We start from the raw sequence: 25,859 nt of genomic DNA, 5'->3' as shown, positions 1-25,859 counted from the left end.
GCGCAGAACTGATGACATTGCGCGTTCTCTTCTGTGGCGAATAGATCTAACCAAGGCTCTCCCCATTGCTGAAAGAGGCCTCTCGCCACATCCGAGTTCAGACGCCATTCGTGATCCACCGAGCACCGACGGCTGAGTTCGTCCGCCCTGGCGTTCAGAGAACCTGCCAGGTGTTGAACCGTCAGAGTCACGCCCTGACGTTCCAGCCATTGCCAGAGGCGCAGAGCCTCCTGGCAAAGGGTCTAGACCCCACACCGCCCTGTTTGTTGCAGTAGCAAATGGCGGTGGTGTTGTCCGTGAACACCTGCACCACACTCCCGTTGACAAAGGGGAGGAATGCCTTCAGTGCTAGGCGAATCGCCCGCAGCTCCAACATGTTGATATGGAGCCGGGATTCCGCCGGAGACCAGAGGCCTCTGATCTCCGCCTCTCCCAAGTGGCCACCCCAGCCTTGGAGGGACGCGTCCGTCACAACCACGTGCTCCGGTTGGGGAAGGGAGAGGGATCTGCCCCTGACCCAATCGCGGTCCGTAAGCCACCACTGCAACTGTCTCGCAGTGCCCTCCGAGATCAGGACATGGTCGGATAGGTTGCCCTGATGCTGGGCCCACTGAAACTTCAGGTCCCACTGCAGAGCCCGCATCCGCCACCTGGCGTGATGCACCAGAAGGATGCAGGAGGCCATCAGCCCTAGAAGCCGCAGCGTCAACCTGACCGAAACCCGGGATAACGGCTGAAAGATGGGAATCAGAGCCTGAATATCCCGGACTCGCCGTTCCGGAGGATAAACCCGAAACTGCGCCGAGTCGAGAACCGCTCCGATGAAAAGGAGCTTTTGAGAGGGACACAGGTGTGATTTCGGCACATTGATGGTAAACCCCAGCTCGTGCAGGAGGTCTGCCGTCATCTGAAGGTGGTGGACGACTGTCTGGGGCGAGCCCGCCTTCAACAGCCAGTCGTCGAGGTAGGGGAAGACTGAAACCCCTAACCGGCGCAGATGAGCTGCGACCACCGCCATCACTTTCGTGAACACCCGTGGGGCGCTGGTAAGGCCGAATGGGAGCACGATAAACTGAAAGTGCTCGTGGCCTACCGTGAACCGCAGGTAACGCCGGTGGGCCGGCAGGACGGGGATGTGAAAATACGCATCCTGCAAGTCCAACGCTACCATCCAGTCTTGTGGGTCTAGAGCAGCCAAGACCTGAGCCAAAGTCAACATCTTGAACTTCTCCTTCCGGAGGAAGCCGTTGACGTTCCGTAGATCCAAGATAGGACGCAGGCCTCCCTTGTCCTTCTTGGGTACCAGAAAGTAGTGGGAGTAGCAACCACACCCTACTTCTGGCCCAGGAACGCACTCGATGGCCCCCTTGGCCAAGAGGGCCGTAACTTCCTCCTGCAGAAGTGTCAAGTGGTCCCCCGACACACGGTGGTTCTGCGGTGGCATGGCTGGAGGAGTGGACTCGAAGGGGAGGGCATAGCCCCTTCGGACAAGCTGCAGCACCCACCTGTCCGATGTTATCGCGCGCCAGCGGGAGTGGTGATGGCGAACCCTGCCACCCACTGGCGTCACGTGAGCCCGAAAGCTCGGACTAGGAAGGCTTGGATGCAGCAGCGGAGGGAGGCGTGGACTGACCACGCCGCTGGCCTCTACCGCCACCACGGCGGAAACCACGGCCGCCACCGCGCTGGGGAGCGTTCTGCGTCGCGTGGCTGGCAGCACGTGTGGGACCTCCCCTCCCTTGGCCACGAAAGGGCCGAAACGAACCCGTCTGCTGGCGCTGGGTCGAAAGACCCAAGGACTTGGCCGTGACCCTGGAGTCCTTGAAGCGCTCCAGCGCGTGGTCCGCTTTGTCACCAAACAGGCGACTGCCATCAAATGGCATGTCCATGAGTGAATTTTGGACGTCTGGCGAGAAGTTGGCAGATCTCAGCCAAGCATGGCGACGAATCGCCACCGTTGTGGACATCGCCCGTCCCAACGAGTCGGTCGTGTCGAGACCACAACGGATCGAGTACCGCGCCGCATCCCGGCCTTCAACTAAGGCCCGTGTGAGCTTGTCCCGCACCTCCTGGGGACATTGCGGCAGACACTCCTCGACCGTATCCCACAGGGAGTGGGTGTAGCGGCCCAAGAGGCACGCGGTATTACAAGACCGCAGTCCAGCGCTCAAAGAGGAAAAGACCTTTTTACCAAATTGGTCATACCGCTTTGATTCCCTATCGGGCGGAGCCGACGGAAATGCGGACTGCGAAGTGGAGGCCTGGATCACCAGACTCTCCGGGGAGGGATGGGTGGATAAAAAGGCAGGGTCGTCCGAGCATGGACGGTGACGCCTCGCGACATTCCGGTCAACCGGCGCACCAGAAGCGGGCCTGGACCAGGTGCCCAAAAGGACATCCGACAGGGCCTCATTAAACGGCAGCAGAGGCTCCTGGGGGCATGACTGCGGTTTAAACACTTCGGTCAGAATGTTCGGCTTGACCTTCGCGACGGGGAGCTCAAGGTGCAAGGCCTTGGCAGCCCGCATCAGGACCACCGAATAGGCAGCACCTGCCTCAGACGCCACAGGGGACGGAGAGACAAACCCAGGGTTGGGCGACTCGTCCAGGCCACTGGCATCACCCAGATCACCTACCCAGTCCACATCATACTGGCAGGCACGGGATAGAGGGTCCTCAGACCCCTCCCAACCCTCTCCATACTCATCGTCATCATACCCATATTCTGGGTCGACGATATAGACGTCGGGGTCAACGGGCCCCATCGGCGTCGGATCCGGCGTCGGCCGACGCCGGTCCGACTCCGCGTCCGGAGTCGGGGAGGAAAGGGGGGTGGCGCCGCGCGGCGTCGGGGACCCGACGCCGGCCGGAGCCGACGGCGGAGTCGCTGCACCACGCGGGGGCGGTACCACGGGTTGGCCCACAGGAACCGACGCCGGAGAGGCCGGGAGACCAGCCGGCGACGAACCAGAGGGAACCAGCGGCGCCGGGGCCGGAGCCGCCGGCGGCGCCGGGGCAGGAGCACCCGAACCGCTTGGGCCCCCAGACGGGACCGACGGGCCCGCAGGCGCCGAAGGCCCCGCCGGAGAAGACCTCGCCCTCATAGCAATGAGGAAGGCCTCGATCTCCTCACGCGACGCGCCTTCCCCAGGGACCGACGGGTATGGGGTAGACGGCGTCGGCGACCCACGCGGGGCCGCGGGGGTGGGGTCACCCGAGCCCCCGGCCGCATTACGCGGGCGTCGGGGGGAGTCGGGGGTGCGATGGCGACGCCCCGACTTCTTGTGCTTACCTGACGAGCCGGAGGAATGGTGGCGACTCCCGGAGCGCCCATGGCGGCTCCGCGATCGTTCCCTCGACCGCTCCCTCGACCTCCGACCGGACCGGGACCGCTCTCGACGCGGGGCCGACACCCGGAGCTCGAGAAGCTTGCGGGACCGCTCCCGCCTAGCTTTTCCAGTCAAGGCCCGACAGTCGACGCAGGACTCCACGTCGTGGTCCGCGCCCAGACACCGGAGGCAGAGTCGATGGTGGTCGGTGACCGACATCATGCGGTCGCACTCGTCGCAGCTCTTAAACCCAGGCATCCTACCGGCACCGTAGAAAGATAAAATTTTTTACAAACACTTGGTCAAAAGACCGGAGTACTGCTCTTCGGATCTGCGCTAACTGGCGCGGAAAAAAGAAGAACTGACGTCAGCGCGCGGAGGCGGCGTCTATATACTCCAGCGACGTCATCACGGCGCACGACGCCGACGACGCGGAGCCGCAGGGGACGCCTGCAGACGACGCCTACCGACGCGCAGGGGTACTGCTACGCAAAAGTTTCCGGATCCAGACTGACGCCTGGGGATATTCTAAGGTAAGGAATCTAATACTAACCTGTTTCTTTCAGATGGTGAGACCAGGGTCGCGGTGCGAGATGAAGACGGTGCTTGTCATGGTGCTGGCAGGTCACAATGCAAGCAGCGACGCCGTCTTTTCTGTGGTCGTCTGACGAACTGGAGTCGATGGCACATGCCAATGCTGCGGTGCGGGATGGGGGCAGTGCGTTGTGTGAGTTACGAGCGGGGCCTCGAACCTTGGTGCAAGCAGCGGCGTCGACTCCAGCGGAAAGAAGCAGCGTCAGGCCGGCCAAAGCTTCGGCGTGAAGCGAGGCGGTGCGGAGTGCGGTGCCCACAGGTTGTAGTGCAAGCAGCGGCTCAGTGGCGGAGTCAAAAGGTGGCGTCGTGAGACCAGGGTTGCGGTGCAGCGCTGCCTTCTGCGGAGCCTTCAGGCCACGGAGTCGCCAGTGATTTCGTAGACGTCGTTGAGTTGCTGTTCTTCGGGTTGGAGCACAAAACACACAGTCCCCAGTGCAGCAGGTCGAAGAACTTGAAGTCTTTGCTGTTCCTGAGACTTCGTGAACAGGGGGCAAGCATTACTTCAAGCCCTTGGAGAGACTCACAAGTTAGGGTGCATATAGTCCAGTCCAGGCCTTTCACTGCCCAAGACAGAAGCAGCCACTGCAGGTCAGCCCAGCAAAGCACCCAGCAAAGCAGTCGTTCTTTTTCGCAGCTCCTCCGGCTCTTCTTCTTGGCAGTCTTCTTGATCCAGATGAGTTCTAAAGTTTAGGGGTCTGGGACCCAGTATTTTTGTCCAAAAATCATTTGATCTTTCAGGCAGAGGGTGCCTGTGCCCGGCCAGAACCAGTTGGGCCTTCTCTGGTGTGAATTCCTGGCAGGAGGTGGCGATGGTATTTGTCAGAGGCAGATCAGGCTCTTTGAGGTGCAAGAAAGTCTCCTCCCCCTTCCCCCATCGTAGCCAAGGTCTATTCAGCCCTTTCCTGACCTACCTAGACTATCTGGAGCGCCTCCTGCCCCCCAGTCTTCTGTCATCAAAACCCAGACAGGCAATCCACATTCCAGCAGAGGCACACGGGATGACTGAGCAAGAAAATACCCACTTCCTAAAAGTTGTATTTTCAAACACAGAATGTAAAAATCACCTTCGCTAAAAGATGCATCTTTAAGATTCTGAGTTCAGGCATACTAAATTTTATTTTCTTACCTAATTCCCTGGGCCAGTTATGTTTATAAGATGTTATAAACAAACCTTCCATTCTGTCCTATGGGGAACTGGTAGCCTTGCAATAGTGAAAACTGAAATTGGCTGTAATTCACTATTAGGACATGCCACACACTCCGGGCATGTCCTACCTTTCACATACAATGCAACCTGCCCACAGGAGTACCTTGGGCCTACCTTAGGGGTGCCTAACATGTAAGAAAAGGGAAGGTTGGAGACTGGCAAGTGTGTGCACTGGCCAAGTCGACATGGCAGTTACAAACCGCGCGCAGACTCTGCAATGGCAGGTCTGAGATACCTTTTCAGGACTACTCACGTGGGTGGCCTAATCAGTGCTGCAGGCCCACGAGTAGCATTTGATTCACAAACCCTGGCACACTCAGTGCACTTTACTAGGGACAAACAAGTAAATCAAATATCTAATCATGGAAACAGCAATCCACAGCACAATTTACACAGAGCACCTGCACTTTACAACTGATCAGCAGTGCAAAAAGTGTGCAGAAACGTTACGCCATTAAAAACAGAGTCAAAACCGGGAGGTCAGAAAGCAAAAAAGTCTGGGGAAACACACCAGAAGATGCCATGTCTAACAAACTTACACTATTGCAGTAAGTCCAGCACTACACATGGCTAACCACTGGAACTGCAACTCCCTTCCGTAGAAAATAATGGAAGCAGGAACTTACTATGAAAGTAAAGTTGCTACAAAAGTGCAGTTTGTGAATACCGAAAAGTAGTAGATTTACTCAAAAGTGTAAGTTACTACAAAAGTGCAGTTTCGTTTGATCCATTTCAAGTACTTGCATAGGCTTTACCGCACCCTGGTGGAGCTGCATAGGCTCGGGCTCACTCCCGGAGACAATTGTGTGCGTTGTGCTGCTCCTGCGGCGGATTTTTCTCATCTTGCTGGGCTTTGTCCTAGAGTCTCGGAGTTCTGGCAGGCGTTGTGTTCTGCCATTTCTGACATTACCGGTGCTACAATGCGCCCCGATCCACCTCTGTGCCTTCTCGGTTTTGTCAAATTCTGCCCTGACGTCTCCCACCGTCTGATCACGATGCTGCTGGTCCTTGCTAGGTGTAGGGTGGCCATGTGTTGAGGTCGCAGGCCGGCTCCCAAGGTTGAGAGTTGGCTGGAGGATGCCTCTCGGTACCAGACTCTCCTGTCGGAGTTCTGGGATTTAATGCCTGCTAGGTCCCGACCTGTTGACATCTGGGGCCCTTTGATTACCTACCTTCTTTCCAGTTCCCACCCAAGTGGAGCTGCCTCTCCCGCGCCCCCTGCCGGCCTTGGGTCCACGGCAGCCGCCGTTGCTGGTCAGTGACTGCCTCTCCCCCCTGCAATTGGAGTTCCCGTCCCTTTTTCCTTAGCCCTTCATTGCGGACAACGCTCTGTCTGTGTTTCCCCACGAGGGAGGGACCTTGATGAGATTGAGCCGTGACATTCTCCCCATGATCATTTACTGTGCTGATTGTTGACGCCTATGTGTAATGGAACGCTTGACCTGCTTTCTGTTTTGTATTTTGCACTGCGATGTTGCACGATGGACTGTGTCTGACTTGATTTTTCTCAATAAAATTATTTAAAAACGTAAAAAAAACAAAAATGCAAGTGAAGTGCTATGATTGCACAGTGACAGATGATTATATGGGGTTCAATGTTTTAAGAACACGGAGCAAATCACAGCTTAGAACAGCCAAGAAGAAGTTTAACAATTTGTCTTCTTCAGGAAGAAAGGTCAAGACAGGCAGTTATGGACTTATTTTCCAGAGCAGAATTCATGCAGCAAGTCCATGAGCCAAGAGCTTGTGAGGTATGGCTTTGCCAAGCACCGCCTGGATGGTAGAGAGCAGTGACTCTACTTTCCCAATTCCTCCCAGGTTGGGAGGACACTAGTTGGAGCAGGGCCCTCTAAACCAAGAAGGACCAGACCTGAAGGAAGCCTAGGACTGGATGGCTTGCTAGTAAGCTTGGCCATGCCACGAGAGCACAGATTGCCTGATGCTCTATATGTCAGGAGTTTATCCTGAAGAGGTGCATGCAGAGACTGAAGAGTTGTTGCAGATTCTGGAGTAGGATGTAAGAGGGCAACATGCTGAAATTTTCCACTCTACGGATACAGACCCATGTTGGCGACCACAGGACATTAGATGCAATTCAATTTCACAGCTAATGTGGTAGAACCTGCTCTAAGCACTATCAAAACAACCATCCAATTTACTTACCCTGGAAGAATGGTAAGCTGAGCTAGCTTTACTGGGATTCAATCTTCAGACCTCATCACAGCGAGGTAAGAGTTAGGGTGGAGGCAGCCTTTTTAGGTTGGAGAAGTTTGGTCCTAGCAGCAGAAAGAGAGGTCCGGAAAGAGGACATAGAACCCTGCAGGAGGTCTTCTACAGGGCCCTCAAAAATTCCCCTCTTAAGTCTTAAGGTTACTATGAGACTTCCCAACAAAAAATGGGCCAAAGCAAGAGAATATCTGTCAGGAAGGAACGTATTATAGACTGCATGCATGCCTGTTCTCCTTGAATTGTTTTGTGCCACACAATGAATTTGTGAAACAATGCCTTACATGCAGTGAGAATATCTAAGAAGGCACATACGGAGGTAGAGCAGAAAGGGTAAATAGCTAACCTCCACTAAAAAAACCACCCTTTAAGGGCTATAAAAACTCCACAAAGAGTTCAAAAGAAACCACAAAAATAGCTATAGAAATGAACATTGATTTATTAAAGAAGACCATGTCCAGGCTTCATTACTTCGGTAGCTGAAAGGTACTCATGAAAATGACGCTAAATTGCACCAAATTCTAGAAATCTAGGGGTACCTTAAAGAGGTATAGAAGACTCAAGGGGTGATTTCCCTAACTGGTTATGCTGACCATGTGTGGGTTAACTAGAGAGGTGTCCACCAAGTGTTGTGCATAGTTCAAAGCCAAGCAACTGCATGACTATTGAGGAAGGGAGGCGGAAATTGGCTACAAAATAAGACTAAGTCATACACAGACAAGTGTTTTTGGAAAACCAACAAACATGTTTAGTATTCAGAGAAAACATACTTAGGAGTGATACCCGCGTTCTAAAGGTCATGATAGGACACCCTGTGAATTTCTTTTCTAAATCATTGTTAGCTGGGAATAAGGGAGACAGAAGCCTACTGTACATTAATGTTTCTGAGATCTCTAATGGCCTAAGCTCCTTCTTACTCAGTTCAATATTCAAAATTGGCATGTAGAAAAAAGTATACATTTGATGTCGCTTTGGAAAATGACAAAGTGGAAAATACATGACTAGACTACTAGAAGAGTCCAAAAGAATCTAGCTGTTCATTAATTGAAACATCTCGTATTTCAACTGCAGTACAATAGGCTGCTTAAATATTACAGCTATTGGTGACAATTTTTAAGAACTTCAACATATGCTTTTTATTTTCGTACCTCAGACACATGTGCCGTGATAGCTCTTGAACAATCCGGTCATGTTTGCCCGTGGATGAGTATTTGCCAAGCCAGCTTGGAAAGGTGGGAAACTGAGTCATGTAACCCCTCATCAATTCACCTGGGAGAACACTTGCATAGATTGCCTAAAGTATGACAAACAAAAGCCATTTTATTAAACTCAATCAATTTTTGCATGTGAAATTGACTTATCTGGATTACAAACAAAAACAAATGATTGTTAGTTCAAGTTTGGCTATTGTGCTTGTAAGCCTGATTTTATCACACAAACACTTTAAAATCGGGCCCAATTAGGTAAAAGAATTCCACTATGTAGCAAAGTAATGTAGAAATGGTACTGGTACGATCCTGTTCTGCTTGATTTCAATAATAATAAAAAGATTGTTTAAAATCAGGCCCAATGTGTCCATATTTACCAACAATAGGTGTAATAGTTCAAAAACCGAAATGGAAAAAAACATCTTGACATGTGCTGGCAGGGAAGAATGATTTTCCATGTTTCTTGTAACAAGGCATCTGGTGCTAATACCCCACCGCCAATCATTGGGATAGGGCTGGGAAAAGTCGGGAGGTGGATGTGTAAAATCTAACTTTTTGCCAGTCCCCTTATACCGGTCAGCAGATTCTTCCAGTACGAACTTCTAAGAAACAAACAATCTTTTTGTTTCTCAGTAGTTAAGCTGGAAAAATTATTCAACACAGGCATGTTGTTTCATTTATGATATCCTTTTCCAAAACCATTCACTGGAACGCCCTAGACACCAGCTGAGCTCTCAGGTGTTAACTCCCTCAGTAATTAACATTCATGCTGCCCAAGTTTATTACAAAGCCCGAATGTGAGCAGCTAAAATACAGCACACAAATTCCAGTTTAACGTTTATCACTTCCACCTCAAGGATAAATTTGAAAGAGCTTATTCAGAAACAGTCTGATTCTGAAAGGTAAACTGCCAAACTATGCAGATGTATCAGAAAAGTGATAAATGTGTACCTGTGTAGGAAGGAGACTCCACATTTGCTTAGTACGAATCTGTTTGTCCACCAAGTCACCATCACATATGCTATCTGCTGCTTTGCTCAAAAGCAGCAAATGCTTTTTCATATTCCCTCTAAAAATGAGAACATTTGGTGTTATTGCAGACCACTCCTATGAAATACCTTTTAGTTTTAAATTACAAAGTTATTTAACTACTCACCCAGCAGCAGCAGGTTTTACATGGATGTAATTTTCCTGAACAAATAAAGGCGCCAGGGAATAGTCGTGGAAAAATAGATCAGACTTGTCAATTAGTGTCATGTGATCGGTTTCTTCCCCTTTGACAAAAACCTTTCGGGCAACATCAAAGGGACCCTGAAAGAGATAATGCAAAATTAATTATATTTTTGTCAGGTTTACAGTTTAGCAGTGAAAGGCTGCTCACCAGAACGCTGAACAAAGAATGGATGGGCTCTAGGAAAGCATTAAGTCAGGCACCGCCAAAAAAGTTTTGAATTTATTTTTTTTTATCTGAAAACGCCACAGTTCTTGGTCCTGGAGGCTACTTTAAGCCTGAACTCACCCTTGGTGGCAAATATCCTGACCAGGAGAGAAACTGATGGAAAGAAAAGCTAAAGTCAGGTAGCCAAGTAAAGAAGAGGGCGGGGTCGTAGCTTTGCTCTGGATTGTGGAACACACCAGTTGAGTGAAGTTAAGGTTATTTGTATCTGTATCTTTTACCATTCTGACCGAAATTATGATATCAGCAACAGAATTGACTTGCTCTGCCAAGCTACTGCTAATTTCAAGCCAGTGGTGGGGAAACTGGCAATCTAATATAACCTTGTGTCCGCACCACCAAACCCCCTCCATGCAAGGATTTTGTGGCAGTATTTGCTGCCCAAATTATACATGACCTAGTGGGAGAAAGAATAGTGGCAGGGCCAGTAAACTCAACGTTGGTGACAGCTTCCCTGTCACTCACTCCTTGGGGTCACGCTCCAAACCTAACCCACCTCCCTACACACCCGGCCTACCAAACATGAGAAAAAGCTGGTGGATGGACTCCAGGTTGACAAGTCGTTTCAGCATGGTGATCCTTGTACAGTCATGTTGCTGTCTCATTCCAGCAATTTGTAGGCACAATGGCACACATTAAGATCTTGGAGGAGAAACCTACTAAACCTCGTTCCCGCCATCAAATTATCATTCTCTTGTCACAGCCTGACCACCTCTGCAAACAGGAGCATTACTTTCGATGGCTGTGGTAGATGAATGATGGGGCACTACAGTTCCTCCAACCAAGTCTAAATCACAGCCTTTGTGCATCTAAAATCCAGGAACCACAATTAAAATGTGACATTGGCCATAATTAAATATTAAAATAAGTGTTCAACATAGATGATTTTTTTGCTGGTAAACAATCCTCCATAAGAAGGACGAGGGAGAACCAATGATGTAAGTAACAAGTAAGAGCTCAAATGGCAGGTAGGTTTTATACCTTATTAAAAAAAAAGAACATTATCTCTATCATTTACATGAGTATATGAAAAGGGAATAAAGGGTAGCACTACTATAGGAACCATCATCATCCTTTGTTCCTTCCATCAGTAAGGGGGGGCATGCTTGGGATTTAAATGTATAATAAAGGGTGGTATGCAAAACAAAGGAAGAGTGTCATATGCAACGATGTCTGTGTTGAAACACAGAGGCAGAGACTGTGAAAAGGACTATAGAAAGATACCCTCTTGTAGACACATTGGAAACCTTCAAGGGTTTTATAGGAAGCCCTCACTCACCAACCTGGTTGGGGACATGCTTCATCATCGGGCCCACCAGGAGAAGCCGAGTGCCTCCCTGGTGTGCTACAACGCCAGATTACTGCGGAGCTGGATTTATTGACAGTGATGTGAAAAGTGATGTTAAAAACGTCTAATACTGTACCAACCAAAATGATTTATTTACCGGTCAGTTTAGACATGGTTAAAAAGGTATGTGTGGAAGAACTACCACTGATTATGATGGGAGTTTCCACTTAAAGTGGGGTCAACATGTTTCTGCCCTGTATAAGTGTAAGAATTACGTGGGCATTCGTCAGGACCGTGTAGCGTGTACCTTGGCGGTATGGGCGCGCTAAGGCCCACCCAGACCAAAGGACGTGAAAGTTAAAATTTGTGCTATGTGTAAAAAAGGGTGCAAAACAAAACACAAACCACAAGTTGTGGGATTTACCTCCACTCAGAGGAACCTGTATAGTTTGTGCAGTAAAAGATCCACGCCCCATGGGTCTCGGGAGGGGGGTGGAGGCGAAAATGGCACACCGCCCGCAACGCCTAGCGCCCTCTTGGCACCTAGCTTCTCCTGCTTTCTTTTGATCCACGGGGTCCGGAGCAGGAGAAGCTAGGTGCCAAGAGGGTGCTAATTCTTACACTTATACAGGGCAGAAACATGTTGACCCCACTTTAAGTGGAAACTCCCATCATAATCAGTGGTAGTTCTTCCACACATACCTTTTTAACCATGTCTAAACTGACCAGTAAATAAATCATTTTGGTTGGTACAGTATTAGACGTTTTTAACATCACTTTTCACATCACTGTCAATACATCCAGCTCCGCAGTAATCTGGCGTTGTAGCACACCAGGGAGGCACTCGGCTTCTCCTGGTGGGCCCGATGATGAAGCATGTCACCAACCAGGTTGGTGAGTGAGGGCTTCCTATAAAACCCTTGAAGGTTTCCAATGTGTCTACAAGAGGGTATCTTTCTATAGTCCTTTTCACAGTCTCTGCCTCTGTGTTTCAACACAGACATCGTTGCATATGACACTCTTCCTTTGTTTTGCATAGCTAACCAGGGGGAATAAGAGTGCCTCTTACCCTCTTCTCTCTCCAATTGTTTCATAATAAAGGGTGGTGCCAGTATTGATACATCCAAACGTGTTAATGAAACATATCTTACAATACAAAAAAATCAAACGGAAAGTAAAATTTGCAACAGTGTTACTTAATCACACTGAACACGACTCAGTTATAAATGTCATTTGAAAAAAACATTTGAGTGCCCGATTAGGGGTTGGAGCAAAGAATAGGGAAAAGTGAGTGACTTAGGTGAAGATAGTGGGGTACGTGAAGTTAAAGAATAGTGCGAAACTGCAAAATAATGCAAGAACTGCCCTACTTAGACATAAGCCCAGGAGTCTGAGTCAAGACAGTAATGCAATGCACAGATCTCCAGGTGGATGCCTTTCAAATCTCCGCTATAAGAATATTATTTAAAAAAACTGCAGTACCGGCTCCACACCTAGTATGTTTGGCTTTCACATAGCAAAAATATGTGAGACTATTCATCTGGAGATAGACTACTATTAAGAAGCCAGCAATGCAAGTACGGACCCATGGCTTTGATAAAAAAAAAGTAAAAATGTTTGTACATCTTTTTCCTTATCAAAGAAAAACTGACACACTCTCCTCACATCTAATGTAAGGAGGATATTTCAGTTGGGCAGTAGGATAATAAAAGAAAGATGGCAAAGCACCAATTTGGTTTATGTGGAAATTCAAGATCACAATGGGGAGAAATTTTGGATGCATCCACATAACCACTTTCTTAAGAAAACTGTATAAGGTTCATGAAAAGATGATGGCTAAGCCTCGCTGATCCTGTGTGCAAATGCTAAAGCCAGAAAGAAGGTGTTGAAGGGAATCTTTGTAGAATGGCTGAAACTGATGGCTGATAAGCGGAAAATATTCAGCTCCCAAAGAAACAAAGGCCTCCTGCTTGCGAGAAAAACTGTTAATTGTTTTTAGAAGCCTTTAACAACTAGAATTGTGATTAAAAAAAGACTGGAAAGGACACTTTCTGTAGGCAGTAATAGATGCCAGGTGGACTTTAAATGAAGAGAAATACAACCCAGGCCTGGCCAAATGAAGATATGGTTGTAGAGTCTTCTTTACAGGTAGTGAGGATGTTCTTCTGAGAATACTTGATTTAAATAAATAATAGAGTTGTCTATGGGCATTTAGCTTCTTTCAGATTATCTATACATTTCTGTGAGCATGTTATTTTATAAAAAGAAGGAATTATGTTCTATTTGTTAGTGAACGCATCTATTGTGTTCGTTAGGATGTCAAAATGTTTATGTGGTTACTCTCTGTGTTAATGAATTACCTGGCGTATGTATGTAAAAACAATGAGAGCATCTGCACAAAGAAAAGTCTGCATGTTGCTTTGATATATTATGCTAGTTATAATTGCTGGTGAGAGTCAGGGTGCTCTTTTTCTTAAAACATAATGCATGTACCTCAACCCTCACCCTCCTGAAGAAGGTCGCTACCCGCATTTGGTAGACTAGGTCTTGTCAGTAGTCAAGTGTGGATACATTAGTAAGCTACTTACCTTTCTAAACCTCCTTCTGGAAGATCTCTATCATAGATTAATCACCTCTACAATTTCCCCCAGGCGCTAACCTGGATCCGCAAAATTCCAAAGCAATGCCCTTGAGATCTGGTAGGTGGTGCCATGTAACTATTGGTTGAACCCATGACTCTTTTGCAATTACAAACAGAGAAGCATTTAAGTGCCACCCATGCAGTGTGACTGGAATTTCTTTGAGGAACTCTTCTGCACCCTACAACACAGAGCCCATCATCAAGTTGAATGAGCATGTGTGCAGATTCCTTGTTCAGGATGTTTTTAGATGGCAGAGACCATACTACAGAATATAGATGCTCGTCTTTAGAACAGATGCCAGAGCTCTACCTCACTAGGTGGTGAATCTATGGAATGGCTCAAACTCAAAATAGTCCTACAGTACTGAGTGCAATGAAGCCTGCGTAGCGGTCTGACAAATAGCAAGGTCAGGCACTCTGCGTGCCAACACAGTGGAAGCAGCGTTGGCCCTGGTGGAGTTGGCCCTTAGGCCTTGTAGAGGTTGCTTCTTACCAATATGTAGCAAATCTTAATATAGAGGACTATCCATCGAGGTATGGTCTGTGCCTGCAACACTTTGCACTTCTTCACCGCAGAGAATCGCACACAGAACTGATTGTCTTCCCAATGTTGTCGGGTACAATCGATCTAAAAACTGAGTAACCTGTTGGACCCAAATGATGGAGTATCTCTTGCTTTTTTGAGTGTTGAGGAGGAGCATAGATGGTTGGAAGTACAATGGCTTGTCCAACATGAAAAGGCATCACTTGGAAGGAATGCAGCTAGCGTACTTAAGACCAGTTTGTCCGGAAAAAAAGTTGGTATGGGGAAGTGGGAGAGAAAGGGCCTGCAGTTCACTCGCCCATTGTGCAGATGTTATCACAAATAGGAAGACAGTTTATGGGTGGGCAGGTGCATTGGGGTACAGCACATTGGTTCAACAGGCGTACACAGAAATGCAAGACCAAATTTATGTCACAATAATGTAGTAAACCTTTTAGAAAACACAACGCAACCAGTGAATAAGGATGGTTGGTTTGGCAAAAATAAAAAGGCCAAAAGGGCTGAATTTTAAACTGTGCCCAGACCAAGTACTTGCTGGGCTTAAAACAAAGAAAACAACAGCAGCTTTGCTTGGAATGAGTCCAACTGGGTCCAAGGGTTTGCCGCTGATCCAATTGCAGCCAAGCAGCCACCACTGCAGGCCTTTTGCAGTCTCTGAAACTTGGATATAATCTGACAGGTTTCATTGGTGGTGGACCTACTGAGGCTTCAGGTCCCACTGCAAAGCTTGCATGTGTCACCCGGAATGGTTAGCAAGCAGGATATAAGAGGCTAGTAGGCCCAAAAATCTCAGTCATTCTTACGGAGACTCAGGACAGAGGAGCTTTGTAACTTACAGCACCCTGTCCGGCTGGAACGTCTTCGGACTTTAGCTCCATTTCCAGTTTTGAATCTGAATCTTGGATGAAGAGTGTTTGCTCCTCTTCTGTTGCTGACACTTCGACCTCCTCCTGCTCGGTAGTTGTAGACTTTATGCAGATGAGTGAGTTAATATACTTTTAGAGTGGTACAGAGGACAGAATTGGAACGGAGTCCGTTCCATCGGCAGAAGACTCGATGATGTGCAATGGAGTGGAAGTAAACCGACACGGCTAGGCCTGAAGGCTGCCAGTAATGCCTGCTCGATCTAAGATAGAGAGTTTTCCTATTTTTTTTGATATGCAGAGGATGATGAACGTGTGCGAAAGAATACCAACGAGGGTACAGTGGATTGCGCACTGAGGGGATCCCATATTTTTTTGGGGCAACTTTTGTTCATTTCTGTCATAGTACATATGTTAATTTCTACCATAGTAGATACATTTCTAAGTCGCATAGATTATAGGTTCGCATCCACATGTATATGTTGTAGTACAGCATTGGTATATTGTTGCATATGTATCATTCAGCCATTTTACAGATGCTCAACTTTAATGTTCATTTGAGTAGTTTGTAAATATTTTCTTAAACCTGGCAGGAGCACTTTAAAGTGTGCGTTATTATACATTCTTTGTGAATTTAACCAGGTATAACTGTATAATTGGTGAAAGGTTATAACTAGATTCATAATGTAATAATTCAGAAGTTTGACTTTGCTGTTTATTAGTGAATATCTAAACATTATACCTCCCTAATCAATAGACCACAAACAGCATACAGCACTGTAGTATAATACTAATAAGACGTTCTCCTTGCATGTGAGCAGGTTTTGTCCTATACAGTTCCCAACACGTATTATGCTATGGTCTACAGCCTCTTTGAACTGTTGACTACTGCAAATAAGATATTTTGCAATGGTGAACCCAAGCATTTCTTAAGTCACGACCACTACTTCAAAAAATATCATAATGCTGGCAATAATCATGATGATAAAAAATTACACATGCATTAAAACTAGCTCAGAAGCACTATTTACAAGGGACCCACCATCGTACTCCATAACAGACTCCTCAAAATCATTAATTAGTATAAAAAGAACGAGAAATGATCAAACACTTAAAAAATAGTGTGTGTCGCCAATTCAAACAAGTAAGAATGTGTTATTTTATGTACATATTATTGTCATGCTACATTTGCTAAGTGGGAACCCTCTTACCATTTTTATATCCTTTCTAGCACTGTTGGCATTGCCTTTGGCCTCGTCGTACGTCATCGCTTTATTTCTTGCACACCACATACTAAGGTTATGTAACACCTACAAAACAATCACAAAAATACTTTAGTGGTATATTAGTACTCATAAAGGGGAACATAAATTAACAGTTTTCTGAGTCACTGACCTGACGAACATCCTGATTTGCTCCCAAAATGATTTCATTCATAGCAGGTGGTGGGATCTTTAATCCTTCCTTAAAAGCAATTGTCATCATTGCACCCTGTGGGAAACAAATAACCACTAAAAAAATTATCAAAGCAAGCGTCAGATGCTGCAGGAAAACAATGTGGCACCATTTCAAAACTGTTAAAAGACTTGCAAAATAGAGTTTAGCAAGGAAGCAAACACTGGCTAAACTCCTACCTTAATCTGTTCCACTCGAGGCCTTTGAAAACGAAGATCAAAGCAGTAGTTTGCAAGGGAGCGGATTTTTTGATGGTTTCGATCATTACACATGCATATTATGGGGATCTTGGAATGCTTGATGAGACCAATTAATTCCTAAAAATGGAAAATGGAAAAATAAAATGCGTTTGCAGTTCTTGTCAACAGAATAAAAATAATCTCCCATGCACGTTTTTCTATGGTACGACTGAGTTGGGTAACAATCATTTGTTATATCAGTGCCAAGATACTTTTATGGGTGAAGACACACTTTGCAAATACATGTTATGTTATGCTGATGGTACATTCCGCAAGTTTATTGCAGTACACCTTTGATCAATAAGCAAATAAAGGTAATCAAACTTCTGTGTTTAAAAGTTAAGAGGCGATAACAGTGTATATGTCTTCTTGGATACTAAGATAAAATATAAATACAATGTAAAAAATGTTTTTTTTTTTTAAGAGGACGCCGAGCTTTGGCATGGAGATGCAAGCTTTGCCCCTACTTGTTATACCAAGTTTTGACAAAACACACTTTTGGTAAAGCTTCCGTAAAAAACAAATAGTTAATCTGTGCTTTGCAACATTTTTGTTCAATCCATTAAAACATTTATGAGGTCCAAAGAATGTAGGAAGCAGGCGTCAGACTGGATTCGGAAGATTTTCGAGTAGTACCTCTGCATGCTGATAGGTGGCGCTGTTCCGTTCTGCGTCACTGGCATCGTCCGCACTGGAAGTGACACAGGACCTATATAGGCCAAACCTCGGCATGCTGACATCAATTCTTTCCTTTCAGCACCAGTTAGCGCTGATCTAGATTGAGGTACCCCTCAGTCTCTTATTGGCTGAATTTGTTTGGTTTTTGTCGACGTTTTTGAGATTTCATCTCCTGGGCTGAGGATGTCACCCAAGAAACCGGCTGGTTTCAAACCATATGGAGCATGTCATCTGAAAATGTTGGTGACAGCCCCCCACTTGGTGCATGTGGTGCCTGGAGCTGGGACACGTCTCGAAGGCGTGTGAGGTCTACCGCGCCTGAAGGGGCTGAGCGAGAGCTCCCTCAAGCTCCTCGACGCCCAACTCCACGATGCTCAAGGCACCACAAGCATAAGGAGTAGACAAAATCCAAGTGCTCTTCAACATTCCAGGTATCCGTAGAAGTCATCCTGCAAGTCAACGGCGCCTGAACCTGGGTCAGCTAAGTGCTTCCCAACCTCCCCCCAACTGAAGAAATGTTTTGAGGCCATGCGCCTCATTTTTGGGAGGTATGACCCCTCTGGAGTTCCTTCCGGGGAGAAGCTCCTACTGGAACTAGCGAGGTAGATTTGCCCTTGACCCTAATTGGGCCCCAAGGATCCGTGGGTGGATCCAGAGCAGAGCTGTCAGCGAGACCAAGGCCTTCCTTGGCACCCACTCCAATGCCAACCCCCCCCACCCCCATACTGGACTCCGACTCGGAGCAGGATGGGTCTTGTATAACGCCACATCCATCCCAGAACGAGGACATCCTTTATGGAGCGGAGCGTGTGCCTCATTTAATGGGTAGGCCTGGAGAGGGAGACATTAGAGAGCGGTCTATGGACCCTTATAGAGAAGAACCAGTTGAGGAAGACAACTGGTATTAAGAACTCAGTGAGGCCAGTGGGTTCGACACTTCACCTGACACTACCCTGGTTTCACCTCCTACTGTGGCTACCGAGGAGGGAGCCTCTTTTTGCTATGGTGGTGCATAGTATGACTGAGACCCTAGACCATAACCTGCCCTCAGTGGCAGTTGAAACTAATGTTCTGACAGAAGGGCTTCTGCTGAAGTTTCCCCCTCAGAGCCCTTTCTCCCATTTAATGAAGCCTTACAGATGTCTTTGGGGCCTGGTCCAAGCCCCGCATAGGGGCTTCTCTGAACAGGACAACTGCCCGCATCCATCGCCCCACTCCTGGGGAACACCGTTTCCTTGCCCAGCACCCACCACCGGAGAGCTTGGTGGTCCAGGTCTCAATCTCATATTCACCCTGGCCCTTTCCCTACCACTCCACCGAAAAGGGTATCAAAGATGATGAACACCTTTGGTAGCAGAATGTTCTCTTCCACCAGCCTGGCACTGCAGTCAGTAAACACTGCATGCCTATTGAGCCATTATTCACATACACTGGGATTCGGTTGTGCAGCCTATGGTCCCAGAGGAGCCCCAGGCCATTACCCTCTCACGCACTTGCAGCAAAGTTGTCCATCCGATGTGGATTTGACCCGGCCCACTCGCTAGGTATAGGTAAATCGATTTCCTCATGGTGGTCTTGCAGCCCACAGCTGGCTGAGAACATCAATTCTTTTCAGGGGATGTGCAGACTTCCCTCATTGGACAAGCACTTTTATGACTCTCGCCTATTTAAAGACAAGGTGGATTCAGCGCTCCTGCGCTTCAAGAACAGCAGAGCTACTGTCAGGTCCTTGGGGTAGTCTGTGGCCCCTCGTTCACCTCAATCTGCCTTCTGTCCCTTTCGTGGCTACAGAAGGGGTCTCCAACCATGTCAACACCTTCCCAGCCACCGTGTGGGACAGTCAGCCAGCAGTTAGGTCAGTCCACCACTTCCCCAGCAGCCGCTCCCTTTAAACCTCTTTAGTCCGCCCTCAGGCCATCAAGTGGGAGGCAGGATATACCATCACCTCCTCCACTGGAGGACAGTAACATCAAACTGATCTGTACTACAGATCGCCCAGACCGCCAATCCAACCCATTTATGACTGGCTGATAAGAGGACCATCTCTCCTTGCTCTGTTAAGTAGTGCAGGCTCTCTTGGTCAAAGAAGCTATGAAGAGGCCAAGGGAGCTTTAGAAAGGGTCCTGGTTGTTATTCCCACTAATTTCTGGCACCCAAAAAAGACAGAGAAATCCGTCCTATTCTCTAAATGCGCCTTCTCAACTTCTTGAAGAAAATGACATTCAAAATGATGCTCACACATGCACATGTGTTGTATGCGCTGGATCTGGAAGACTGGAAGGTAATGTTGCACTTGCAGGATGCTTATTTCCACATCACTGTCCTGTTGGCCCACGGATGCAATCTGCAGTTCACAGTGGGCCAACAGCATTTTCAGCTTACTATGCCCCCCTCTTCGGCCAGCACCCCTCGAGTGTTCACCAGGGTGATTGTGGTGGTCGCAGCTCATCTGAGGAGGTTAGGTATTTCCATCTTCCCCTACTGTGATGACTGGTATTTGTAGAAGGTTGTCTCCCAGCTTCAGACTACCACAAACCTCCTGCACTCGCTGGGGTTCAATATCAACCTACTGAAGTCAAACATGTCTCCCTTTCCAATGCCCTCTTTCATCAAAGCTGTTCTGGACTAAGAGCAGCTTCGGGCCTACCCTCCCGAGCGTCGAGTCTAGGATATTCAGGCTAAGATAGAAATGTAAAACAACAATAGGAGAGGCAGGGAGATTAAGGAACACTCTTAGTCCCCGGTTAGTACGTATAAACAAAAAAAGAGAGGTTAAATAGGTCTCAAAAAGCCACAGAGACGGAGCGATGCAACTGGGGAATCACACACCCACTTTGGGTGGATAAGAAAGCCCTCACACACCGACCTAGTCAGTGTCATGCTTCATCATCGGGCCCCACCAAAAGAGGCCGAGTGCCTCTTTGGTGTGCTACGACGCCAGAAGACTGCGGAGCTGGTTGTGTGAAAAGGGCGTGCAGTGAGGTATAAAAGTAAAAGTGCCTAAAGGGTATCTGCAAAAATATTTTAATGATAGATCCCTAGGACACGGTTAAAAGGGGTTATGTGTCTGAATTTTTTGCCAAAGGTAATGGATTGGTTAATTCAGAATTAAAGTTAGTCAGTCTAACTTTAATTCTGAATTAACCAATCCATTACCTTTGCACGCCCTTTTCACACAACCAGCTCCGCAGTCTTCTGGCGTCGTAGCACACCAAAGAGGCACTCGGCCTCTTTTGGTGGGGCCCGATGATGAAGCATGACACTGACTAGGTCGGTGTGTGAGGGCTTTCTTTCCCACCCAAAGTGGGTGTGTGGTTCCCCAGTTGCATCGCTCGGTCTCTGTGGCTTTTTGAGACCTAAGATAGAAATGTATCAGCCTCTATCCTGGATTTTTGGTGAGCCTGACTGTGAGGCTGTTGGCTCTCATGGCTGCCGTCCTGCTGGTGTCTCATGCCTGCTAGCATATACAGGCTCTGCAGTGGGACCTGAAGGCCCAGTGGGTACAGCATCAGAAGAATCTCTGTCTTGGTCCAGAACTCAGAGGGAACTACAAAGGATCTACAGTGGTGGCTGAGAAACCGCTACTGGATCAGTGGACCGAGGTCTTTCTCAGCCGTGGGGAGAGCCTTAAATAGATCTGTTCACCAACATTGAGATCGCACACTTTGAGCAGTTCTGCGCGCTGGAGTTTCCAAGGCGACTCTCGCTTAGAGAAGCCAGAGTGGAGCTCCAGTCTCCTATATGCTTTTCTGCCAATACCACTCCTGCCTAGAGTGCTCAAAAAGATCAGAAAAACCAGGCCCAATTACTTTTTGTGACTTCATATTGGGCAGCTGGTATCCTGAGCTGTTGAGCACACGTCATCGGTCCTCTGATCAGGCTGCCTCTTCAGGGGAGATCTTCTGTTGAAACAAGGGCAGGATCCTGTACCCAAACCTGCACACCCAACAGTCTTCGAGCTTCCTCATGAACTCCGATGTTATTTTGGCAGTCAGACATCCATCCACAAAGACAGTATAAGTTGGGAAAAGCTGGACTCGGTGTGCCGCTCACAATGTCTACCCCTTATATGCACCTCTATCAAAAGTTCTCTTGTTTGCACTGTCTTTGACCCAGCAGGACACTGCACTTGGGCACAGTCAAGGGTTACGTATCTGCCACCTCGGCATTTAAGCGTTGCAGGACCAACTTTCTCTCAAAGTCCTCTCCTGGACATCTGTCAGGCAGCAATGTGGGCATAGCTGCAGACAAACAAAACATTACTGTCTGGACAGTCAGGTCTGTCAAGACGGGAACTTCGTCTGTTCGGTCCTGCATGCTTACAGATCCAGTCTGGTGCCTGGGGATACTTAAAGGTAAAGATTCTGCAGCTAGATAGAGTCTCTTCCAGATAAGACAGTGCTGAAGGTAAGTAACTTGTTCTTTAGTTCCATAGCAGTCTTGCAGATAGGTGCAGAGAAGCTAGATTGTGGTAACGCACCAGTCTTTGATTATTGGAAAGAAGGTATAGATCTGGTTAGAACTGGATTGGTGACTATTGAAAGATTCCAAAGCTCTGTGAACCGAAATTGCCTGGCACATACTGGGCACAGTGTACATGGATCCTTCTTTAACTTCTGAAACACCCTTGGGACCAGCCGGATGAGGGAGAAGTGCAAGTAAATATCCTTGAACCTTAATATCGCAAATGTTTCTCCTTTGGATTTGGGATACCACCACGTGCTTCCATAGCTTAGGTACTTGTCATTCCCTTGAGTGGCAAAAGAATCGAAAGGACATGTACCCTATTTTGAAATACCTATTTTAGATGTCTTGGGCCCAGCCTCCATTGTGGCAGTCTACATGATTAAAACTATAATTTAAGGAGACAGCCATCTTGTTCTCAATCTTGGAATGTGTTGCATCGTTAGACTGATCTTGTGGTGCACCACTCAGCTGCAAAGCAGTTGAGCTTCTTGTGGCAACTGTTTTGATTTGGTCTGTATGTAGGACAGAGGTGTCAAATTGTCTGACCTTATTCTGACATCCTAGTGAGAGATCAGCAGCAGGAAGGCGCTCAGGGCCAGTCTGATTGCCCTTGGCTCTAGTATGTTTATGAACTGCTTTTATTCTTCAGTAGGGGAAAGGCTGCTTGCAGACTGTTTTTGAACATGCGCTAAACCAGCTTTTGAATGAGGTATCTGGTGTCAGATGGAATTGAGGTGGTATTTCATAAAGGTCCTGCCAGCATATATTGTTTCTTTGGTCATCCACTAAAGTTGTGGCCTATTTAATCTTCATGATCGTTAGACACGAAGTGGAAACAAATCTCAAGCCAATGGGACCAATGGTCCTTAAATACATTTGTCCCATTGGCTCAAGATCTGTTTCCACTGCATGTCTAATTGTTTTTGGAAGGGTCTCAAAAGAATGCCTGAGGACATTACCCAAGTAAAATTTTGTTATTCTGGATTGTAACCAGAGTCCTTGTGTATATCTTGAACCACATATTCGTTTTTCTCCTCTCTCTGGGAACAGATAAGTCTTCAGAATATCTGTATAGCTGTTCGCCCCTAGAAATAACACCTGCAGGGATTGCTTGGATTGATGGTGAGGACCATCCACTATAAAACACAGGTATTTATGGTGCTGCAAAGTAGTGGCAGGTGGAAATATACATAATCTATATCTATTGATGCACCTATTCTTCTTGATTGATGGACTGGAGGTCATCTACCAAAGGGATTATCTTCAAAGTTTAACAGCAACAATTTTAGGGATTAAGGCAAAACCGCCTGCACCACTATTAGAATACCACACTTTAGTCTGTACAGAAGGTGCTAGTACCAGGAGCGTAATCCCTATACGGTCCTAACAGGGAATAGAGAGAGCCCTACTCACTTAACAACATTCACACAAAATTTGGTCTGCACCCCTCAAGAGTTCAATTTATTGTTTGAATTTTGCAAAATAATGATCTTAGTAAGTACAAAGTATTTAATTGTTTTCCCAAAGAAACAGCAAACAAAGGATCTTCGCTTCAATTCAGTTTTCTTTTTTTTAAAAAGCAGAAAGCCAGATAGCCAACGCGTTTCGTCCGTTACTGGACTTCTTCAGGGCTGAATAAACTGTATCACAATCATGGTTCAAGTACAATTCATGCCGATGGTTGTTTAGCAATTTGTTTGCGTTCTTTTTTTTTAATAAGAAGACTCCAGCTTGACCCAGCACTTCAATGCAGCAACAGGTTTACTCCCCTGCTAGACTTAACAGATGACACGAAGAACGATAACATGAATTAGCACCAAAATCTCACTGTTGAGACCAAACACCTGAAGCCCTGACAGAAGTTATCCGTTTGCATACCTGTAACAAGGTGGGGTGGATAAGAAATGTAAGTAAGCTGATGTCCGACGTAGGGCTTCGGGAAGTATGGGAAAAGTATGACTCACCCCTGCTCCCAAAAAGACACAGTAAAGCGACACTACTGGGAATGGGTTGCACAAAAGATTCCATCAGGCCTGACCAGGGGAAACTTTTTATAGACTTCCAACAGCACAAACAGGTCAGATTAATGGAACCTTACCTTGACTTAGTTCAGGTCCCCCCGGATAGGAAACTCTACATACAATGTAGGTTTGGTACCATCCCTGTCAACGAGGTATCAGCTAAGTGGCATACAAATGAACCAAGCACATGTAATTGCTCAGGATGCAAGGCCCCCGTGGAGTCCATTGCTCACGTGCTGTTCGCATGCCCAGCTTACACACACCCAAAATCAAACTGGATAAAACCCATTTGTCAGCAAATGAGCACACGGAACTATTGGCATGCCTTGCATATCCTTATATCGGACACTAGATCTCTTATTATCGGTGCAGTGGCTACGTTTCTAAGCCACATGTGGGGCATTAGGAGAAAGGTCCAAAAGAGAAGAATTGTAGAAGGCAGCGGGTCGGCCCCCAGCACCTAACTGGCCCCAGGCCCTAAGCCCTAAGCACTTTTACCTACGGAAACTTCTACATTACCAGAGGCGACGCACAAGCACTTTATTGCATATAGCAGACAAGCTGGCCACTACACCAGCTTTAAAACAAAAGGGTCTGTAAGGCAACAACCACGGCACACGATTGTTGGGCATTACGGCTCTAGCATTCTCTAACAACTGAAAATACCTAGATAGTTTTTTAAATTAATTTTAACCTGTTTACTATAAGGATGTATGAGTATGATGAATTACTTTTAACTTGACCATGACAGGCAGGTATTATTTTATTCCAAGGCATATAAACCAGACTCAATTCTAACATTTTGCTGGTCTTAGTATTAGTACTGAGCAATTAAAGCGGTCACTGCACAACTGACCTGGTTATGACAATCACAACAGTCTGTATGTTGCAAAGGCCATGTTCCAGCAGAAGGAAGAATCTGCATGTACATCGTGGCATGTATCTTATGAATTGTTTATCTTTTTACATCTTTTAATCATTTTCTTCGCTTGTTTGTTCTTTTGCTTTTATGACACGAGCTGTCGAAATAAAGCTAATGTTGATTGATTGAGTAAAAGATGGCACTTGCTATTTTGACTGCTGTTGCAGAAACATTTCAAATGTGTTACCCCATGTATTGAACCTCTTGGTCTGTGGGAACTACACATGGAGAAACTGAGTTTCCTGAGTGTCTTTAAGCTGTGGCTGAGATAACGGAGTCAGTCGGATTTAGTAGGCCTGTTAGAGTTGTGTCTGGCACCTTGTATCTCTTCTTCAGCTTAAACGTCAGAGAGGAAGCTGAAGCTGAGCTGCACGCATCCTAAACAGGGTCTTGTTGAAAATTGTATCATTACTGTCTTGTTGTTCAGAATTGCCATCACCTTTATTGCCACTGTTACCAGCATCTGATGGTGTACTTTGGGCCAAATCCAATCTGGTAAATCCAGAAAGTGGCTTTGCAAACTCTTCCTAAGTCTATTAGAGGTGCCTGGCAATGACGAGTTGGGTGTGTGGAGGTCCTTTCCTACAGAAATCCTTCATTACTTTTTTCATGGACTTGGGTCTGGTTGGATTTCCATCTGTGATGAGCCACCATAATCTGCTGGTTCTAGGTAGTAAAATACCTCTCCTATTTAGGTCGAGCTGCTGTCCAGCGAAGCCTC

At 47.0% G+C, this 25,859-nt stretch overlaps 1 protein-coding gene across 1 annotated transcript in view; it reads right to left on the bottom strand.

Annotated features, from left to right (window-relative positions):
* Window positions 1-25,859, bottom strand: part of RFC1 (replication factor C subunit 1) — a 711,111-nt gene that overhangs the window by 61,733 nt on the left and 623,519 nt on the right. The window contains exons 17-22 of the mRNA XM_078678327.1: window positions 16,991-17,128; window positions 16,752-16,847; window positions 16,568-16,666; window positions 9,721-9,875; window positions 9,516-9,633; window positions 8,505-8,650 (exon numbers count right to left, since the gene is read on the bottom strand). Of these exons, the coding sequence (XP_078534453.1) occupies window positions 8,505-8,650; window positions 9,516-9,633; window positions 9,721-9,875; window positions 16,568-16,666; window positions 16,752-16,847; window positions 16,991-17,128 (752 nt within the window). The remainder of the gene's footprint in view (window positions 1-8,504; window positions 8,651-9,515; window positions 9,634-9,720; window positions 9,876-16,567; window positions 16,667-16,751; window positions 16,848-16,990; window positions 17,129-25,859) is intronic.

Source organism: Lissotriton helveticus, chromosome 2_2, assembly GCF_964261635.1.
Source record: "Lissotriton helveticus chromosome 2_2, aLisHel1.1, whole genome shotgun sequence".
Classification (NCBI taxonomy): domain Eukaryota; kingdom Metazoa; phylum Chordata; class Amphibia; order Caudata; family Salamandridae; genus Lissotriton; species Lissotriton helveticus.
Note: the sequence above shows the minus strand (reverse complement) of the source record. Positions and strands in the feature narration are given on the sequence as shown.